This window comes from Chlamydotis macqueenii, chromosome 1 (genome assembly GCF_036417535.1).
Source record: "Chlamydotis macqueenii isolate bChlMac1 chromosome 1, bChlMac1.mat, whole genome shotgun sequence".
Classification (NCBI taxonomy): domain Eukaryota; kingdom Metazoa; phylum Chordata; class Aves; order Otidiformes; family Otididae; genus Chlamydotis; species Chlamydotis macqueenii.
The window spans coordinates 153,663,897-153,685,165 of record NC_141556.1 but is presented as its reverse complement, the minus strand read 5'-3'; the positions used below and the strand labels follow the sequence as shown (position 1 = coordinate 153,685,165).

At 37.2% G+C, this 21,269-nt stretch overlaps 1 protein-coding gene across 1 annotated transcript in view; it reads left to right on the top strand.

The window, feature by feature from the left end:
- The window catches only part of MYO16 (myosin XVI), a 385,808-nt gene that overhangs the window by 315,562 nt on the left and 48,977 nt on the right, over positions 1-21,269 (top strand). The window contains exons 28-29 of the mRNA XM_086741186.1: positions 7,403-7,505; positions 19,039-19,135. Coding sequence (XP_086597312.1) covers positions 7,403-7,505; positions 19,039-19,135 — 200 coding nt within the window. The remainder of the gene's footprint in view (positions 1-7,402; positions 7,506-19,038; positions 19,136-21,269) is intronic.

The following is a 21,269-nucleotide window of genomic DNA, read 5'->3' as shown; positions in this document are numbered from 1 at the left end:
TCTAGCATTTTTTACTTCCAGATTTCTTTCTGTCGACAAATATCTGCATGCCACATTAGCTCAGAGAGAATAAAACTACTTGCAGTTTTTCCAAAATGACTCTAACTTTATTTTCTCCCTTAATCCTTGTTGGTCTGCAGATCTAGCCATTTAATCCTGTGTTGCTTGATATCAATTAGGATATTTAAAACCTAACACAAGTACAGTAGGCAAATACTCTAAAGTGTTGGTTCATTACCATATGTGCTTATTCATTGTTTCAAAACTACCAAGTGGATTGTACTTCATGCTCACCTCTACACCGATCTGAATTATTTCTGTAAGTCTGTATGAAGCAGCCTCAGTGCAAAATGTGTTTCATATAAGGGTGAACCTTATCATCATTTTATACTACATTTTTGTACTCCTATAAAAGAAGCCCAAAGTGCAATCTGTCTGCTGTAATGTGTTGTTTATAAAAGCATCTTTCTCTTCTCCACATCCAAAGATTTATTCTCTCCAAAATTTTGAATACCTGCTTTGGCTGTTAATATTTATTCTGTATAATGAGATATTTATGTCATATATTGTACAGAGACTGGCAGAATCACTTTTCTTTTCTTGGAAACCATAATAATCTATTTCCTCTCTTGTAATAATCTGGGATTTCCCATATTCCTCATATTTCAAAAATAATTAGGTTATTCCTTCAAGGAAAAAAAAATAATATAACACAGGGAAGTGGAAAGAGGATATATCCTTTATATACACATTCCATTAATCGAAATTCCATCCTTTTCTTTGCTGCTGACTGCTTTATAAGGTTTCTATTACTTGAAAATTTTCCAGACATTTCCTTAAAAAAAACCAGATTTCTCTCATCAGTAGATAGATCCTCTAGATATTTCAGCTCTCACTTGATGGATTTTTCAAATACAAACCATGCCTAACCCATTTTCCCTATCCTCCTCAAATCCAAACAAACAAAACTAAAAATCCTGAGTTATGAGCACATAGTGACAAGTTTTGCAAACAAAGTCCATCTCTTTCACATATTTCACAGACATAATAATACATCAATCTGTTACTGGTTGTCAAAGGAAGAAAAGAGGAAGTTTAGAAAGGGAAAAAAAAGAATTCAGCAAGACAGCACAAACTGGTTTTACTCCCTTGTGATGACAATTTTTACTTTTCTAGCAGAAATACAAGATACAAGTTAATTTTTCTTTCCTTCTTTTATTCAGTACCTGTTGAATAGATCTTACTAAATCATGCCATTTGACCTTGGCAAACAAAACACATTGTAGTAAACAAAAGAAAGAAAATGAAACTGTGACATAATTAATTACACTGTCAGGACTGATTATTTTTCCTTGCATAAGCTGTGTTTGGATATTTAGAACTTAGAACTACATTACTTAGCACTCCTATAAAGCAGTTACATGCCAGCCATACATGATTTTTTGTTTTTCAAATAACAAGAAAAAGATATGGAGAGAATTAATTGCTTTCAGGAAAGATTTGAGTTCTGGTGTTAGAAGCTGTCCTCTTACTGAGAAAAGTGAATTGCAGTCAGTAGCTACCTCAGACTTTGTCATTTTTGGTCTTTCTTTCTTAGCTTGGCAAGAAAGAGACCCGAGAAAAAGAATAGCAAAAACCAACCAACCAACCAACCAACAAAAAAAAAAAGTCATTCTGAGGCTTCAGTTCAAGGCCGTCTGTGTGGTTTGTTTAAGCTGTTGATTTGGAGCTGGTTGTTTTTGTGCCCTTTGTACTTGCCATGTTCTTTCTTTCCATTCGTGTCTTCTATCATGTGGATGTGCTATTGAAATTGAGTGCGCAGTGTTTATGCTTAAAGATTTGCTGTGCATACAGAAGTGGGAGTACAACCCTACAGCCTATTTGTGCACACTCCATGTAAATCAAATAGCGTGCTGAGCCTGAGAATATTCCTGTGGGTTACTGTGCCATAACCTGAACTCGGAAATATTCTAATTCAGAGAAAAACAGCTTGCTGGATCTTGTCAGCTGTGCACTCAGGGAAGTGAGGGAGAAAATGATCAGATAACATCCTTATCTTTGAAGACCCAAGAGAACTGAATTTTCCATATTCACAAGCTACCTGAAGGTATTGGCAGAAGTATCTAAGCCAAACAAACAAACAAACAAATCATTCAGAAGTAAAGGAAGAGAGGTTAGAGCATGGCTTCTGCAACATCAGAGGATTCTGTCCAGTCTGTACAGGATCACAGTGCTAGTCTGTCTAGCCAAAAGCTCATTCTTGTGTTTAGATGTGTAGAAATGGCAAGTTAGGACAAGGAGTGTACTAAGGACAAAGCTGGAGAGTACAGAGCTTCTCTCACACTGATTTGCTGTGGAGAGTCATTGGGGAGAGCCCTCTCAATGATAGCGCTCCCTGTCTCAACTTGTAAATGGAAAGGGAGTGCACATGAAGACGTCTTGCTTTTGTTTCCTAATCAACACTACGCTAGTCTTGACATGGTGGTGGAGGGATGTTGATTCAGTTTAATCCCTGGTCTGTATTTTGGTTTGGATCCATTAGTGAATTAGTTGCTTTAACTAGGCCATGGAATATTGCGTTTTATCAGCTTCTTGACTTGGCTAGGAAAGAGATTCACTTAGTCTAATATTAGATATCTATGCTGGAGTCAAGAGCATAGACCATCTTTGTAGAATCACAGAATCATAGAATAGTTTGGGTTGGAAGAGACCTCTAAAGGTTGTCTAGTCCAACCTCCCCCCACAAGAAGCAGGGACAGCTTCAACTAGATCAGGTTGCTCAGAGCCCCGTCCAACCTGGCCTTGAATGTTTCCAGGGATGGGGCATCCACCACCTCTCTGGGCAACCTGTGCCAGTGTTCCACCACCTTCGTTGTAAAAAGTTTCTTCCTTAAGCCTAATCTAAATCTACCCTCTTTTAGTTTTAAACCATTACCCCTTGTCCTGTCACAACAGACCCTACGAAAAAGCATGTCCCCATCTTTCCTATAAAGCCCTCTTTTAGGTGCTGGGAGGCTGCTATAAGGTCTCCCCGGAGCCTCCTCTTCTCCAGGCTGAACAGCCCCAATTCTCTCAGCCTGTCCTCATAGGAGAGGCACTCCAGCTCTCTGATCATCTTTGTGGCCCTCCTCTGGACTCACTCCAGCAGGTCCACATCCTTCTGATGCTGGGGGCTCCAGAACTGGACACAGGACTCCAGGTAGGGTCTCACCAGACCAGAGTAGAGGGGCAGAATCACCTCCCTCGACCTGCTGTCCATGCTTCTTTTGATGCAGCCCAGGATGTGATTGGCTTTCTGGGCTTTAAGTGCACATTGCCAGCTCATGTTGAGTTTCTCATCAACCAGCACCCCAAAGTCCTTCCCCTTGGGGCTGCTCTCAATCCATTCTCAATGGAAAGTAATGGGAGTCTTACAGTGCACAACTCAACCGACCTATTTTAAGCATCAATATTAGAGTAGGATATATGACACCTGAATAGCGTCTTCTACTAACTCATAAGAAACTCTAAACAACTAACTCATCCAAGTTTAGCTGAAACATATTTCACCTGATTAAAGACCTTTTGTGGCAAGGTAGCACCGATTTTGCTCACTAGATTCCTCAGGGTGCTCTCTAAAGCCTTACAAATACATTCTGCATTATTTACTTGAGGCAAAATGTATGACCTGTCAGTGAGAAGCAGCTTGGTATTGAATTGGTTTTGTTCATTCACTTCAGAGTGAACTAAGGCTGCAAGTGGTAGGGGAAGAATTCTCTGGTAAGGGAATGTTTCAAAGACTCTCCAGATTACATTTCACCAGAAGCAAGACCTGATGTTTGCAGGTTACTCAAGTTTATCTATACAAGCCTGCACCATAAATTCAGTAATTTTTATTACTTTTTTGTGTGATACAGTACATTTGAAAAATAGTAAGTTCTTTTAGTATTCTTGAAACTATGAAATGTTTAACTTTAAAAGGACATTAAATTATTGTGTCTACATGTGTCTTGGTTTTGTTTACTGAGGGGGACCTACAGTGGCAGCTTCTCTAAGAAGCTGCTAAGTTTCTGCTCTGTCCAGTGGACTTGGCCGGGTCAGGAAATTATTTTGTTCTCTTTCACATTATCTTGCTTTGGTTTTAATAATAAATAAATATTTTTCCCCAAGTCGAGTCTGTTTTGCCTGTAACGGTAACTTTAAGGATCTCTCCCTGACCTTATCTCAGACCTCGAGCTTTTTTCTTATGTTATCTCTCCCTATTCTCTCAGAGAGTGAAGGGAGTGAGAGAAAGATTGTGTAGCTTGGTCCTGAGTGGGGCTACACTATGACAAGATGGTAACACAAGCTCAGTTCACGGTAGAAAGTATCTGATACACTAAAGATAACGTCATTTTATGTTTTGATAATAAAGTGTCAATTATAAATTTTTATTTCTTTTTTAATATCTTAGTTTATTGTCAATTTTGTTTTGCTTTCTTTTTAACACAATTTTTACTGAGGGTAATAACAAGTTTAGAATGAAAAAAAAATCCCCAAGCCAAAGCTATAGTGTTTGGTTATCTCCCCAAAAGGAAAAAAAAAATAATGAAGTGTCATGGTTTCAATATTTTAACTCATTAATTAAGGACAAAAAAAAAAAAAAACCAAATAAGCCTATGGTTACACAACCACTTTCGCCCAGGACAAATTTGTGCTGCCACCAACAGGTGTGGTCTGCTTAGTCCCACTTACCCATTCCCATTACTTCCTTGGTGTTAACACCGGTATTTATGCAACTGGGCTGAGACTCAAATCAGGGAACCATTCTAGCTGAAATATAGCTACAGATTTTGTGTTTCTTTTGTTTAAGCAGTCTTATATGAGATAAAAAATGATTCATATGAGAGGGCAGATGATGACACCAGGCCTAATGGTGCTTTTTCATCCTAGGTGCTTAGATAGCCAATATTCTTGAACAAGATAGAAGAAATAAGAAAGTTCTGTTAGTTACTCTGTAGATGATAAGTCAGTCAGACAAGTAGACTTGTGAAGTTCCTCTCGGCCACCCAGAATGCAAGCGTCCAGCCTGGACTTCTCTTCTGAGTCCGTCTATGCTCAGTAGAGAAAGGCACCTCCAGAGGGCAATCTCTTCTCATTTTAACAAAAATATCTAGGATTCATGGAACAAGTCACACTATGGAAATACCTGTCTTCACAGACTGTTTTGAGATCAAGGTGACTAACTCAGACTAGGTGTGTAGCTTTTCAGTGTCTAACATAGGGAAAGGTAAATCATCTTCCAAATGACTTACTCCATTCACAGAGGAAGTTTGTGGCAAAATTAAATTTCCATAGTTACAGGCTACCACAATCATTAGCCCATCCTCTTTTTCTGAGATAGAGGTTGCTTTAATGGATAGAAGGGAATTGTTTTCTCTGATTAGACTTCCAGGATAATGTGGTGGAATTTCAGAGACTTTTAAAGCTGGAGTGAAACAGTGGATCGTTTTTATCTGACCTCCTGTATAATGCAGATTGTAAAGAATGTTTGGTTATCCTTGGTTTGAGTCCTGTGATTTGCATGGATCTAAAGTAAATCTGATCCAACTTAGAATTTTAGCCTTTTAAATTTTAATTTGGCTTTGTTTCAGGAGTGAAATATTTTTCTTCGGGTTTCTGCTGTGAGTGAGTTTCAGGCTGACCACTTTCATAGTTACTTCTTCATGCATTGTGAGGCAATGCTGAATCATCTTTGTTTCATCAGCAGCTGCTAAGCTTTCCAGAAGTTCTCTCTAACACCTCTGATTCTCCATGATTTCTAAGAAAATCCAGTTGATACAATTATGGAAATAAGGTGGCTCCAGCACTAATAGCAGTCCATAAAACAAATGTCTTTGCGACCATACAGCTAGTTGAGCTAATGAGAAAGTACTGTCCACAGTTTTCTACTGCTAATCTGGAGTATTAGACTAGCTAAAAGGATCTACGGTGAAGTTTTGGCCCTTCCAACCAGCATTCTTCAAAAAAACTCCTGGGACAATTTGGGAATTAAGATAGGCTAGTGACCAATCTCAGAAGGCAGCTTAGATGTGGCTACACTTTGTTGGAAGGTGACAGAGTTTAATAGAACATAACAGAACACTTAGTAAATAGGCTGGGTTTTTTTTGCCAGATGGTTTCTCTGCCAGAGAAATAATCCTTCTCACATTTCATTTACTAGTATAGACATAGCCATGGAGTCCTCTGCAGGACTGCAACCAGACTAGAGAACATTTCCAGATCACAGGAGCTGAGATTCCCAAGAGTCTGTGCAGCTCCAGGAAACTGGAAGTCTAGGTGAGATTTGGGCTTAGAGCAGTTTGCCTGCAGACGTTGCTCCAGACTTGCTACAGCTCCTGGGACCGCTGATGTCCCTGCAGTCATTCCAGCCCTGCAGCTTTGCCTGCCACAGTCTATGTGAGTGGTCCCAGGACAGGACAGTTTTGAGTTGTGCGAGAGCTATAGGTGAATTCAGCTGTTATGGAACCAAATAAATATAATGTCAGGGAATGTAGTTAGCACACAAACTTCAAAACTTAACCCTGTTTCAATTGGACTTTAATCAAAAGTGACACATTTGCAATACCTTTCCTTTCAAAAACTGGCTTTTTTTTTATAATGAAAAAGCATTCCAGCTCATTACATGCAGTCAGATCCAGACTGAGGAATACCTTCAAGAAAGTATAGTAATAATACAAGTTACCAAGCTGTATAAAATTAATCAGTTTATTTAGTAATATGTTTTAATAAGTTCACAGTTAAAACTTGAATTCTATGCTTTAATTGACTTTGTATGACTTGTTTCCTACATTAGTTCTTTTATCTGATACACCAAAGAGCCCTTTAATATGTAGCGTTTTCTGACTTTGAAGGTACTCGATGCTGTAGTCAAGTTTCCTCTTGATCGTCTTTCCAAGTTCCTTAAAGTCTCTTTGCCATAAGACTTCTTGTTCTAAATGAAGAAAAACTTATTTCAGACTGATGGAAAACATTTTTATCAATGTCACTTTCTTATTAATTACTCCTTTATAGGCATATGCCGTATGACACATACTGAAAAAATATTTTCTTCCTTGCAGTGACCCAGTTCAGTACCAATGAAATCAACTGGTGAGGCTTTGCATTCTTTCTGCATTGTTTTTCAGTGAGGCATCCAAAGAACTGAGAGGAAGCAGATCTTGGTTTTAGGCATTGCTTGTCCCACACAGTTATTTACCGAGGTCATGTCTAATAATAAACAAGATTTAGAGTGATTTTCTTCTTGTTGTCTTCACCCTAAGCAGAATCCTAAGCTTCCAGCTCAGATATCAAAGATTTGAGAGACAAAGGAAAACTGACAATTTCTGCAAAGGTATCACCCAGGTCAACATTAGAGTAACTCTACTTCTTCTGATTTTTCTAGGTATAAGGATTTGGCTGATACAGCAGCAGGAGAGAAGAAGAAGCTGTCTGGCAAGGAGAGATGTCGTCTTGTTCTTCAGCAGTGTAAATTACAAGGCTGGCAGGTTTGTGATCTACAAAGCAATTAAAATATCATTCTTTAAACAAGCTAGCTGAGTCATTTCCATTGTGGCAAGCCACCAGATCCTTTGCAGCAGTATATTCTTTTGACATTTAATACATGCTTTGGGATAGAATTAAACTGATTTTCTGAGTTTTCTAGCATATGAGTAGCTGTGATCATTGTGTCAAAATATCAGGGTATTATTGTGGGAAGGAAAACATTTCAATTAAGTGTGAAAACTCTGTAAATTTGCATCTAGGTTTTTAAAGGTGCCTGGTGTACACATGTTAGGGATTGAATGGTTTCTGAATTACAAAAAACTCCTGCACATTGTCTTTATGTAAAATCCTATACTGAATGCTATACTGTCATAAAAAGGGAGACCGAAAACAACTGCTTAGGACTTCACATCTAGTCATTGCCTTTGTAGGCAGCAGCATGCTGACCCAGAGTTAGACCAAAGTACTTAGGGTCGCTGTACGTCAAGTAAAGTTAAAAAAAAAAAAAAAAGCCAAACACTGAACAGGAAGCTCTCAACTTCCTATCCCATCTCCTTACCCTATTTATATCCTAGTTGATCCTCACCAGCATGAGGATTGCAAGGTGAATGTCTCCATTTGTTCAGAGTACTCAGTCATCTCCTTTGGGTAGCTTTGTAATTGAGCAGGACTGATTTATTTAACATATGCAATCTCTATAGAAAATTGTATTTTCTTGCACACTGTATAAGCTATTGTACAGAAAGGAAGATTTCTGTGAAGTAATGGTGGCATGAGCTTCAGATTTAGGTCTTTTCCCAGCCTAGGAGGACTGAACTCTATTCTGCAAGAGAGTATCCAGACCAGTTTCAGGGACAGGTGTGAAGTTTAGGGACTGGACAATGGTTAGGTTACTCCTATAGGCTTCTTTGGGAATATTCGTTTAAAGGACGGGGTTAACATATGTCCTCTAATTAATATATTACCTCTAAGCATTAAAATGCCCGGAAAAAGTTTCTGTAACTTTCTATGAAGGTCAAGGACTATGTTGGACTTTGTGCTGTGAGTGTTCCTCAGTGGCCCAGATTCTTTAGTTATAATAGGAAAAAAGGTAGGCCCCCCACTAGGTTGGGAGCACACATGCATGATCACTTGAATGTGGATAGATAAGATTTTCCTTTGATCAAAATACTGTTTAAGTCCCCTTTTAGTCACTATAAAGGAAGCAGTGGGCACGTATAGCCCCACTCCCTCAGTAACAAAGAGCAAAAGGATGTACTCTGAAAAAGAGAACAATATTAAAATAGACTTATTTTCCCTACTGAGGTTTCTTAAGTCAGCTCTGGGGTATATTCTGCATCCTTGCCACAAGGTTCCCTAGAAAAAAAAATCATTAATATCATGAAGCTCACAAATACCTGGAGCTGAGACTATCACTAACGTTCAAAACTTTTGTGGGGGTTTGTAAAACCTGGCATTGGGTAAAAGCTGTGTAACAGTAATTGCATATTGTGCTCCAGTCACGAAACAGAACAAGATGCCTATGGAGTTTATTTCCCCAGGAGCCAGTGACAGCGTTACAGGACAAAAAAAAAAAAAAAAAGCAATTGGCTGTCAGTGAAAGCCTACAGCTCAAGACTAGTGATTCTGTAGTGACTGGCATTTGAAAATAAGCCTGAATCTTTGAAAGACAAAAATGTAAAAAGGAAATTGCAGAACAGAATCACTCCATCATACAGAGGACTGAAGCTTGTGATCTCAAACAGATTTTAGAGGTTCTGACTCCACAATGTCATTAACACCAGAAGTCAGGTGTGCAAAACTACAGCAGTGTATAGTGCATTGTCCTTCAAACCAGAAAGGAACAAAACTCTTAAGAGATGCTGATAAGTTAAATGGAATAGGAGGGTTTGGGGCTGAGTTATACCATTGTCACTCAGTGACTAAGAAGCACCTGGCAAGAGACTAAGCTGAAAGGAACAAGGTCTGAAAAAATGAGAGACCTTCTCCTTACACCTTTTTCAAGCCACAGAGAGCTATGACAAACAGACAGAAAGATGATAATTATGGAATAAAAATGTGGGAGAAAAATCACTCAAAGTCCAGACAATTTCTTACAGCCTGGTGAATACAAACCAAAACGTTTTGTATAGGTGATACAAAACCATATACCCAACTATCAGCAGTAGTGACTAATGTCTATGTCATATAATCTCTCTCTCTCAATTATCTTTTTGATTCATTTAGCTAACCATGAAAGTTGAACTTTAAATAACAGGAACTTTAAATGAGGAAGCTTATACAATCTGCAGTTGTCATGGGTGCTCTCCTCTATGCTTTTACAGCAGAGGACTCGGGAAAAAAAAAAAAAAGAAGAAAAAAGTTAAATGAAGAATGAGAGGGAAGAAAGAGAAGGAAAAAAGGAATTAGGAACCCAGGATGATGTCAGCTAGCAAAGCCAGAGGAAAGGAGTCATCTGTAGTGCATCACTAAAAATCATCCAAGAAGTAGGGGGTTACATATATAACCGGTTTACTCAGACACTGTTGCCAGCAGTAACTACTTCAAATGAGTCACTATTGCAACTGAAAATCTATTTGATGGAGGGATTCATGAATAAGTCAAAAAATGTCTTCCCCAATATTGTTACTTGCACTTCCCTGAGGAGCTGTTGCAGATTTGGATAGATAAATTGACCAAAAAAAAATAGCTAAAATATCCTCATCAAAGATGATGAAGTTTAGGAAAAAGCAACACACATCTGAAATCAACCTCCTGCTTATAGGTCATCATCAGAGGATGAAGTTGCCAATAAACTCCCCAACAGAGGGAGAAAAAGAATGATCTGGACTTTATAGCTGAGTGAATCTGGATGATATTGTATTTAACTTCCTTCTGATAATGTGTCTTGGCATTCCCTTTTGTGCAAGGTGATATTAACTTGGAGGATGGGAAAGTAAACCTGTGTTCTGAAGTGAGAGCTCAAAAATGAGTAAAGAAAATTATTTATTTGTATTTATTTCCTGCTTGACAATTTACCTTTTCTTTCTCATTTAAATTGTGTTTGGAGAGTGTTTTATTAACCAACAAAACACCAAACCCCGGAGCCTATTCTCAGAACAAGTTCTTTCTTCTCTTGTAAATACTACAGCCTGTTGAAGAATGGAGGACAAGTGCAGAAGATCCAATACCAGCATCCAGTTTTGGTTTATTTTCAGCTGTTTAGTAGAGTGTAAGAGCAAACACTATCAGCTAGCCAACGTCTGGTGCTTGATTCAGCAGCTTCTGTGTTAGAAGAAAGCATTTATTACGGAAGTGTTGATAGGTTTATGAAATGTTGCTGTTACTTGGGTGAGCTGAGCTGGAGATAACTAGGACAATAAAATAGCTGTTTCATTGAAGCTGGCATACTATGCAGTTTCAGTCATGCACTTAGCTTAGCTACTGGATACTATTGTGAAAGTGCAGAGCTACTAAGGAAAAGCAGTTTTTGCATCCTGACTCTGTGTGCAGCCTAGATAAGGTTTTCTTTCAGTCTAAATACATACTTGATCATGACAAGCTTAGCTACTTGCTGTGACTTTGAAGCACATCCAATGTAAGAGTGTGCTTAATCAAACACTAATCAAAACAAACCATTCCTGCTCCAGACATAGTGAAAGTAATGGGCTTATTTAACCCTTGGAGAAGTCAGAGTTTTGCTATTTTAGAAAGAGCAAGATGATATGTAGTAATTTTAGAGTTAAATTCAGTGGCAGTACTGGCTGCTCCATGTAAAGCAGAAGAATCTCCTGCCCTTCAGAACATCTGAAGGCCTTGATGTTAGGAAACCCACGTTTTCAGTGCTGTGTTCAGTTCCTGTCGTGCAGTGATGTATTAGCTAAGCGAAGCCTATGATCCCAGTAGCATGAGTAGCTTGCAAACATTATCATGCTTTGGGAGAAGTACAGGGCACAGATAGTCCTTGGCTTTTTTTACTGACTTAAGGAAACTTTCATTTGTTTGGATTATCATTCCTCACACTGTTAAGCTTGCAAATATAAATTCAGTAAAGGAGAGTTAGCTCGTAGCTTACTGAGCTTTCTCATCAAAACTTGGAGCTTTACATTTTGTTTAGCTAAGGTCAGTGGTCTGCGATTAACCCTTCTCAGTTACTTCAGATGGAGCTTGCTGAAATGCAAACAACTTGTATTATACCAGAAGTAAAACAAAACATCAGCTTAATTTGCTCTTGCTATACAGTGCAGCTGTTAAATACAAGTACTGCAAAGGCCAGACTTCACTAAAAGTGAATCTTTCAGCCTTTGACTGCTAGAAATGCTTGTCAGGTTAAAAGATAGAAATCCTTAAAAATGTCTAATAGAAGTTTCGTCTTAGTTTATCTTTCCAATTTTTAGCCTGCTGCTTCTAATTCACAATGATTCCTTCTTATCAGTAGCCTTGAATTCTGAACACAAGAGATCACTCATTTTGGAAAGAGTAAGACAAGTCTTACATTTGAATGGAATAATGCAAAGGCCCGTCGGGCATAAAATAAGCAGTACAGGAAAGTCAGTCAGAATATTTTTATGAAGCTCCGAATCAGCATCATGTAGTTGCATGAGACAGATGCTGTGTTAATGCCAGTTCATATTTTTACAACTACAGACACTGCTAACGTTGTTTCAGGAGCCTGCAGTGTTTCTGGAGAAATGATCCTTGTCAGTGTGGAGCTGTATTATTAAACTTCCACTCAAAAAGAATGTTAAAGCAGAGAATAAGCCCTCAGTAAAGAGAAGTCCTAGAAGTCCATCTAGAAATTTTTAATTCTTCTAGCACTTCTAGAACTGCAGAAGGAAAACAAAGTCTGATCCACAGTTCTTCCCAGTCGCAAAGAGAATGCTATTTCATTACTGATCTACAGATGTTTCATGTATTGGATTTGATACAGCTGTCTTTAAGTATTTTTTTTATTTCAATATATCAATATGCAATATTAGCATACCAGAGTCCTTTTTGGGAAAAGTGTATTTATGATTAAATAGAAAAGTAGAGAACATAAGTGGCATATGATTAAATCAGAGAAATGAGCAGAAGTAGATGAAATCATACATATGTAATTTGTATGCTTAGTTCAGAAAGACTTTTAAGTTATTTTTTATTGCCTTATTTATTTTGGCTTAACATGAAAGTGCTCGTGCTATCTTGAAATACGAATTGCTTTGTACATGGTATGATAAAGTACTAGAGTACTTTGCAAGCAATGTAACATGTAACGAATTCTTAAATATTTTTTTTCCCCTCCAGTAGGAAAATTTTTAGTGCTTATAAATTATATGCCTATTTATTCATTTGGCCTTTAGTAATTCTAACTCTGCTGGAAGTCAATTTCTTTTTTGTTTTGAATGTCTTGTTCTAAGAGTCGATTTTCTTTTAGGCAATTTTAATATTAAGTAAATTATGAAGATCACATTAAAAAAAAGAAAACAGGAGGACTTTCCAGACTAAAGATGAATGATTAAAACACCTGTGTCTATATTTCCCTCATACTTTTAGTTATGTCAGCAAAATTGCATTGTTCCATTATATCTTTGTCCCATTGTATCATCTCATTATATTTTGAAAATAATTTTCTAGTAGCAGAAATCACCACAGAGTGAGTTAGGACATCCCAGTACTACCAAAAGGCTGTCCTGGGCAATCCACCAGCACCTATAGGTGCTTTCTCAGCACCTATTTTGTGCCAGGACAAGGGGTAATGGTTTTAAAATAGAAGGAGGTAGATTTAGACTAGATATAAGGAAGAAATTTTTTACAGTGAGGGTGATGAAACACTGGAACACATTGCCCGGAGAGGTCGTTGATGCTGCATCCCTGGAAACGTTCAGGGTCTGGTTGGATGAGGCTGCGAGCAACCTGATCTGGTTGGAGATGTCCCTGCTTCTTGCAGGGGGAATGGACTAGATGACCTTTAAAGGTCCCTTCCAACCCAAACTGTTCTATGATTCTAATACAAGTCCATCTTATCCCCTTGGCCAGAGAATAGGATGGATGGTTCACTTTGACCTCAGAATGCTCACAAGATCTATCTTTACACACAAAGCTGACTTTTTGTTTCCTATTTCTATCTTTTTTTTTCCCTCTAAAATATATTCCTCTCTCTCTCCCTCCATCCACTTTTCAGAGTTTGCTTATGATTACTGGTCTTTCAAACTCTTTATTTTCTTTCTGATATTTTTTGCATCCAGATCTCTCAGATCTGAATTCCACCACCTCTCTCCATGCCCCCCTCCCCAATATCTCTCTTGACACTTTTCTGTTATTTTCTCTTTAAAAAAAAAATCTAGATACTTGCTTCATATTTGATCCCAGTGTTCATCCCTTATTTGTGTGTGTTTAGTTTTCCAGTCTCCTACCTCAGGGTTTACTTGTTCTTGTTCACTTCCTTTCCTGTAAGGTAGTCTTTTTTGTTGCCTCACAAGTGCAAAGAGCTGTGAAGTTTGTACAGTTTTTGGAAAAGAAACAACCATTTTTCTGCCCTTTCCCAGAGAGCCGAATGACAGTTTTTCTTCCTAAAGTCCAACTACTGACACGCACTTACATAAAACTTAATATATCTTGCACAAGTACTGGACTACTCACGTACTTTATATTAAGGCCATATATAAGCTGTGCTAAACTGTAGGTTTATTCAGTATGTGCCATGGTGCAAGGTCACTAGTTAGCCAGAGACAAAGGAGGACATTTAAAATGTGTAAAGAAAAGCTAACAAAAAAAAAGCACAAAGAGTTACCCTTTAAAAAGAACATTTCAGTCCTTGCAAAAGATCAGAACCCTGTAAATTTGTTTGTCATTACAAGATTTTTGCAGACATGTACACTGCAAAAAAGACACATTTTACAATGGTTTTAAGGTTTTTTTCTACATTTCATTAATGTACTGTGAAAATGTGTGTCATCGTGTAAAATATCATTAGATTATAGTTCTCTGTCTTTTGTAGGTAGCTATTTTGAAAGTACTGCCAGAAACACACAGCACTCCCACAAATTGCCTTTTTTAAGCTAAAGAACAGCTTTACAGATTCCCTTGACACCTATTAAGTATGAGCTAATACTGCCTCCATGCCACCTACACACCATCTCAGCATCCATTCCATAGTTTTGAATGTCTGTACTTCTACATCCTACACCATTTAAAAAAAAAAAAAAAAGGAAAAAAGGGGGGAAAAAAAAAGAAGAAAGAGAGAAAGAACAGCTCCCTCCCATCCTTTCTTCTTCCTACCAGGCAAAAAAAGAAAAGGAGGCCTGTAGCAGTAATTGAAGCTTTGGTAGTCATCAATGACAATTTTACTTAATCTTCAAAAAAATGTGTCATTTTGAAAAATAACATTTAAAACGCTAATGCTTTTCTAATTAAAATAACTATGACTGTAATTCACAGATGGTTTACTTTTACAGGAGTCTGAATGACATTAAAATTTCAGACTCAGATGAGAGCACTTTGTAGTCCAGAAAGTATTGAAAAGTGAATACTTTTGTGGAAGAACATTGTAACCTTTTTTTCTCCTAGGCAAGCAGGAAACATTTTGTGATTAGAGAAAAGACCAGAATGAAGACAGGTGCCTACCTCAAAAACTGTTTTGATATCTGGCAGAAGAAATTCCAACATTTTTCTGCATTATTGCTTTTTCTGAACACCAGAACTGTAGAGAGGGCAGTGAGACTATCTTGTTCTCGGTCAGCTTTAGAGGGGATCAGATTTAATTCAAAGACTGAGCAACACAGATTTCCAGCCATGCTAACATAATCAAATGTGTTTTAGCAGTTTCTTCTCTATATGCTTCTGTCTAGAGCTCTGCTCTCAATAGACTAGCATATGATGTAAAATCTATAAATAGCTTTTATCCAAATGTAAAAATGAATTTGTATTGACATTTTGTATTTTTTCATTCACTTAAAAATTGTAGCAGGGTTCTACTAATGAAGTTCTTAGCATAAGTGATGCCACGATAACTCCGTTTATATTGTTCCTAGAGTGTAGGATGGGAGAAAAGAGAGCTAGTGCTTTGCATGTCCCCTAGCTGGCTTTGTGACTCTACAATACCAGATGCTTGTAGCTAAACTGACTGTAAGCTTAAGTAGCTGGCTGTGATTTTATGACTGCACACTGCAAAATAAATTGCAACTCAATGTTTAGTTAAGTTACACATTTGTACTATAGTCTAGATGTTAATTGTAAGACTAATTAAGAATGAATTTTGACACAGGCATTGCTGGTAATCAGGGCTTTTTTAGGGTTTCAAAATATAATTTTTCATCCTCTTTTCTACTATCGAAATGCCATAATATTGCCCTAGTAGAGAGGAATGTTTTATAGACTTCCAGTGAGGAATTAAGGGGAGAAACAAGCATTTTAAGGAATGGAGGGAAAGAGGCAGAAATGAGGAAAAAATGGGTGATTTGACATAGGCCTGAGACAGAGGGGGGAAAAAGGGTCCAGTGTGATGTAGAGAATTTGTGGAAAGGAGAAGCAGAGTACAAAGAGAAAATGTAACTGGAGTAGAAGCATGTGATTTTATTATGTGTTGGTATCCAGACTTCGATTGTCTGACAGCTACTCAGATACAAATGGTAATTATAATAACTACATGATAATTTAATTACAGTTAACCATATGAATAGTAATTCAGGTGTCCTTAAGGAAGAATTCTGGATTTAAAGTGATGTGAGCAAGAAGATAGAAGGTTTTGTAGCCAAAGTTAGTAATAAGGAAAGTTCAGTATGTGTTTTGGCAAGAGGGATGGAAAAAATAGTTGTTTGATGAGCAATTATTACAGAATTTGCAGGTTTTAGTGACACAGTGGATGTGGTGGGAGCAACCAAGGTGGAGTTCTGGTATCATGGAAGAAAGTTAAAGGCACAAAAATATAATACTTGGTGGGAAGAGAGGAGAAAATTGACATGAATTCCTGGGAAAACATGAAAAGTTTTATTGTTCATGATACAGGATTATATATCTAAAAGCGAAGCAAATTTAAACTGAAGAAAGTCATTCACCTTTTTCTTAGAATTTTTGATTAAATAAGGAGGAAAAAAGTAGGAACAAAAGGAAAGATTCCTATGGAAATTCAGCTTGTCCTGGGAAAGAAACAGATTTCAGAACAGATGATGAATAAAGAAGGAAGTCAGGGTGCTAAAACAACCAGGCAAAGAGAGAATTTTGAAAGCACAGGAAGAAAAGTGAAAACTGTTGTTGGAAGTCACTGGTTAAGAAAATGATCATGAGAGTATGTCCCTAAGAACAGAGTATGAGAGCTCAATGAGATCTCATTGAGATTGCCTCAGATGAATATGAAGTTAAAAACTGGAACACATCACTCAGGATCATCTGCTAAGTAAATATAAAGATCTCATTTTACCAGGGTAGCTGCCATTGTAGAAACAGGATCTAGGAAAAGGTAATGTTTTTCTGAAATACTAACTCCAATTTGTACGCAGAAGGGTTATTCCAAAAAAAAAGATGATCTGAATAGAGGAACTACTCTGGAATAGCTAAGTTATACTAGTATTTCTGTAGCTGCACGATTTTCTAAAATAGCTGTTCCAGGCATTTTCCACCATGCGAAGAAGAACTATTCCCTATTTATGAGTGTCTACAATGGCAGGACAAGTAAAATGTGTTTTTTATCACCTTGCCTTCACACACTTTGCAATAACACAAAAGGTCTGTTTTATTGGGAAAAGAGATACTAACAGAAAATAAATTTAGAAAGCATTCTGATTTTGCCATTTGAGTGCATCTGGCTTTGACTAAAAGGCTAACAATTGCACCACCATTTTCTCTCAGCTCAAACTTCAGAATTAAAGACGTCTTAAAACATTTCATAGAATCATAGAATGGTTTGGGTTGGAAGGGACCCTGAAGGGTCATCTAGTCCAACGCCCCTGCAAGGAGCAGGGACGTCTCCAACTAGATCAGGTTGCTCAGAGCCCCGTCCAGCCTGTCCTTGAATGTTTCCAGAGACGGGGCAGCCACCGCCTCTCTGGGCAACCTGTTCCAGTGTTCTACCGGTCTCATTGTAAAAAATTTTTTCCTAATATCTAATCTAAATCTATCTCCCTCTATTTTGAAACTATTTTATTCAAACCAGTTTCTCTCTAAAGTAGAGTAGAGCAAAGGGAAGCTAAGGGACAAAAATGTGCCCCAGTCACTTCTGAATGTCGTTAGTGGAGTTGAGACATGGTATATATGTCCTGGCTTTCTGGAGTTCATCACTACTGGTGATGTGCATCTTACAGTAGTGTTTGGATTAAAAACAGTTAGTTGAAAAGGTGTGACAATCTTCCTGCTGATACTTGTCTCCCAGATCTATACTAAAGAAACAACAGTGGAGCAGGATGGTGCGATGAGAAGAGAATGAGCTTGTGAGCTGTACACAAACAAGAGTTGGAAGGAATTTATGCAACTTCAGCCAGACTTGCATTAATTAATCAGTATGCCTATTAGGCATACAAAATTAATAGCTAGAGGGAGGCTATAATCTTCATAGGATAGCACAGTTCTCTGGTACTGGTCCTTTTATTTCTAAGGAGTGAAGGAAAGTTTCTTCTACAGAATTCCTGAGAAGAAAATGGTATAAGAAAACTCATTATCCGTTGTTTTTTTAGTTACTTACTGTTTGTAGAGTAGCTTGCTTCTGTGTGGTGGTTTTTTAAAGGCTATTAGAAAGGAATGCTTTTGAAGATTATACAGAAAGACATTTTCAAGGATTGTTTCAGCATGTTCAGAAGGTATCAAAAGGAAGGTGTTTTCTGTTGGAACAGTATAACTACCTAAATTTTCCTGTAAAGAGAGGAGAGCATCTGACGATTATTATTAAGACCCTCAAGAACTTGAGAAGTTAAACCAAGCAACTACTCAGCACCAGAATAAGGTATACACTCAGTCAATAATTAAGATATTATTTTTCACAAGTGAGTCCTGACTTCAACATGATGCTAAAAGGACACTTGTAGAACAGCTTCAGCAGACAAGCCTGGGAACTAGGATTCATAATTTTGCTGGACATTAGGAATAATTCTCACTAATAGCAGTGAGTTTCTGCATCCTCCAATTTGGGCTAAATTAATCCTGTTCCACGGATGGCAGCTATTTCTTGCCATTTGCTACTGCACCTGAGTTTATGGCTTGTCACCTTTCTCCTTCCTCATATCTCCTTGTTTTATAAAAGCTAAACCTTATTTTCTATTAAGTTATCTAAGACATTAGCATAATTACATTCAGAATGCCTTTTTTTCCAGCCTATATTTAACCTGAAGATTGTTGTATTTATTCTGGATGTTTCTGGAACTGAAGAGAGACTGTGTCTGACAGCTTACTTGTCCTTTCCAAATGCATCTTTTGTTCAACCAAGTGATACTACCTCTCTGTAAAAGTATTGACATTGTACTGTTCTTAAATTACAGATCTCATCTCAACCCTTAGCTGAATTATATACGTACTATTGTTATTTACCTGTAATCATTTTGGCTTTTTTTTTTGTTGATGGTGAAGGTTTCCCTGCTGTTTGTATTCTAGATGGGAGTCCGAAAAGTGTTTCTTAAGTACTGGCAAGCTGACCATCTCAACGATTTGTGCCTTCAGCTTCAGAAGAAAATTATAACCTGCCAAAAAGGTAACAATTACAGAACAAGTATTCCTGAGCTGTCGCTTAGTACACTGAGCAGAATATTGCGTAACAAAAAAAAATCTCTCCTCCTTGAATAGTTGCTGTATTTTATACATTTCCCTACAGACATATTTCCAGCTAAGTATTTATACAGATTTTTTGAGATGTTATGTGATTATCATATGGTAATGCTTGCCCTTTCTGTCTGTCAAACATAATTTTTTGGCAAACTGTTGACTGTAACCAAAACTTAGAGGATCTTGAATATTTCCTTTTTAAAGTATGCTCAGTGATTTCTCAAGGCATTAGTATCACCTTTAACTTCTTGTTGGGTATCAACTAGCGTAACAATGATACAAAATTATCATGTGTTCAAATATAGTGACGGGGAATACGAAACTAATAATTTAGTATGTTTATTCCTTTTTCTTACAGCTTTCATACTTGACGGCTAGCTTTTTATGTTTAGGCATTTTTTCCCCCTTTCATGCCTGCATTTTTACAAAGGTCACATTGACATTTTTTGGCACATTTTTAAAAGGAGGTATTATCCACTGCCTCCTGATTTCCTGTTACTTCTGTTCCATTTCCATCAAAATCTCAAATAACTGCTGAAAATGTGAATATTTCTTTGTTTGAAGAAGCTTCCTTCACACAATGCATTATCTAATTGACTGATGTCTGCAACAATTCCCATCATCACCTTTTAAAAGGAAATTAAAAAGACAAAGATTTATCTTGGGTTTTTTTAGTCAGATACATAATATTGCAGACTTAAGAATATATAAACCTCTTTCATTTTAACTATCTGTTCTCCATTGTGAGAGTATAGTGAAAAAGAGGAAACCAAGAGAAAACTTGAAGCAAGTGGAGTCAAAATCGTGGCAGTTCAGGAATGAATGTGACACAGGCCATGGTTCAGCTGAGTATATAACTTGTGCCTGGTTTTTTGTGCAAATCACTCTGCTATATTTACACATTTAGAATAGTGATTTATCCTTTTTCCCTTCTTGTGCTGATGTATCAAAGGAAGGAAGTATTTACTTTTCAGAGTCTGATTTGTAAACAGAGTACTTTAATATAACCCTACACCAAAAGGTTAAACATCCTCAGATATGTCCATGTTTTGCAGAGGTAAGACAACAGACATCTGCCAAACCCTGCCTGAAGAATAAATATAATAGATCTTCTTGGCTCCTTACAAAAATATTTATTTTGGTTTTGCTTCTAGTCCTCCTTAATTAGGCTAACTTGCAAGGTCATTTTCACCAAAACTATACATTCAAAACTTTATCAAATCTATCACTCAGCTACATGTTTTTTTATGGTCTGGGAAATCTGAGAAAATCAAGAACTTCTATGAATAAGGAGTAGCTAGACATCCATTTGACTACATTAGCTCATGAAATAAACTGCCCTTTGCAAACAGTACAATTGTAAACTTGCAGAATTAGCAAGCCAAAGAGCTCTGGCAGGTTGGGAATAGATTAGGGTACCTGTGCATTGTTCTTATGTATTCCTAAAATTGGGATCCATAGACTTTTATACTGGGATGGTGATGTTTACTGAGTAATGGTATCAGTTCTGTTGCCTATACACATTTTTCTACCCCCATCATTTACATCTGGAGGACTTTGGAAGATAAATCTCTCTTGATAGTATATTGGCTAAGAGCAAAACTAGTAAATCATTTCTGTATCAGGCTTAAAATGTAGTATCATATACCCATATAAGGACTTAAAGGGTAAACGGATTCTTAACAACTGTTTTTACCTCACTCTTACTAGCAATCCCTTCAGCATTCCTGTAAATTTGGGCAAAACCAAAACAAGACAAATCAGATAAGTCTTTTTTTATTATCCTGAAAGTAAACTTACAGAGATAAAGAAAGGGGTCAAACTAAAGTAAAAGCATATGTAGAAACACTTTTTATTTTAAAAAAGATCTGTGAGTTTAGAGACTGGGTCATATTTTTTTTCACAGATATGAGAACTATGTATGGGAAGTTTTGACCTTATTGAATCACTGAGAAAATTCTTTATACCAGTAGGAAAGTCTATCATGCTGAAGTTCTTCCATTAGAGTTCATGTAGATTGGGAATTAACTTTAGTACATTGCATACACAATAGTTAATACATT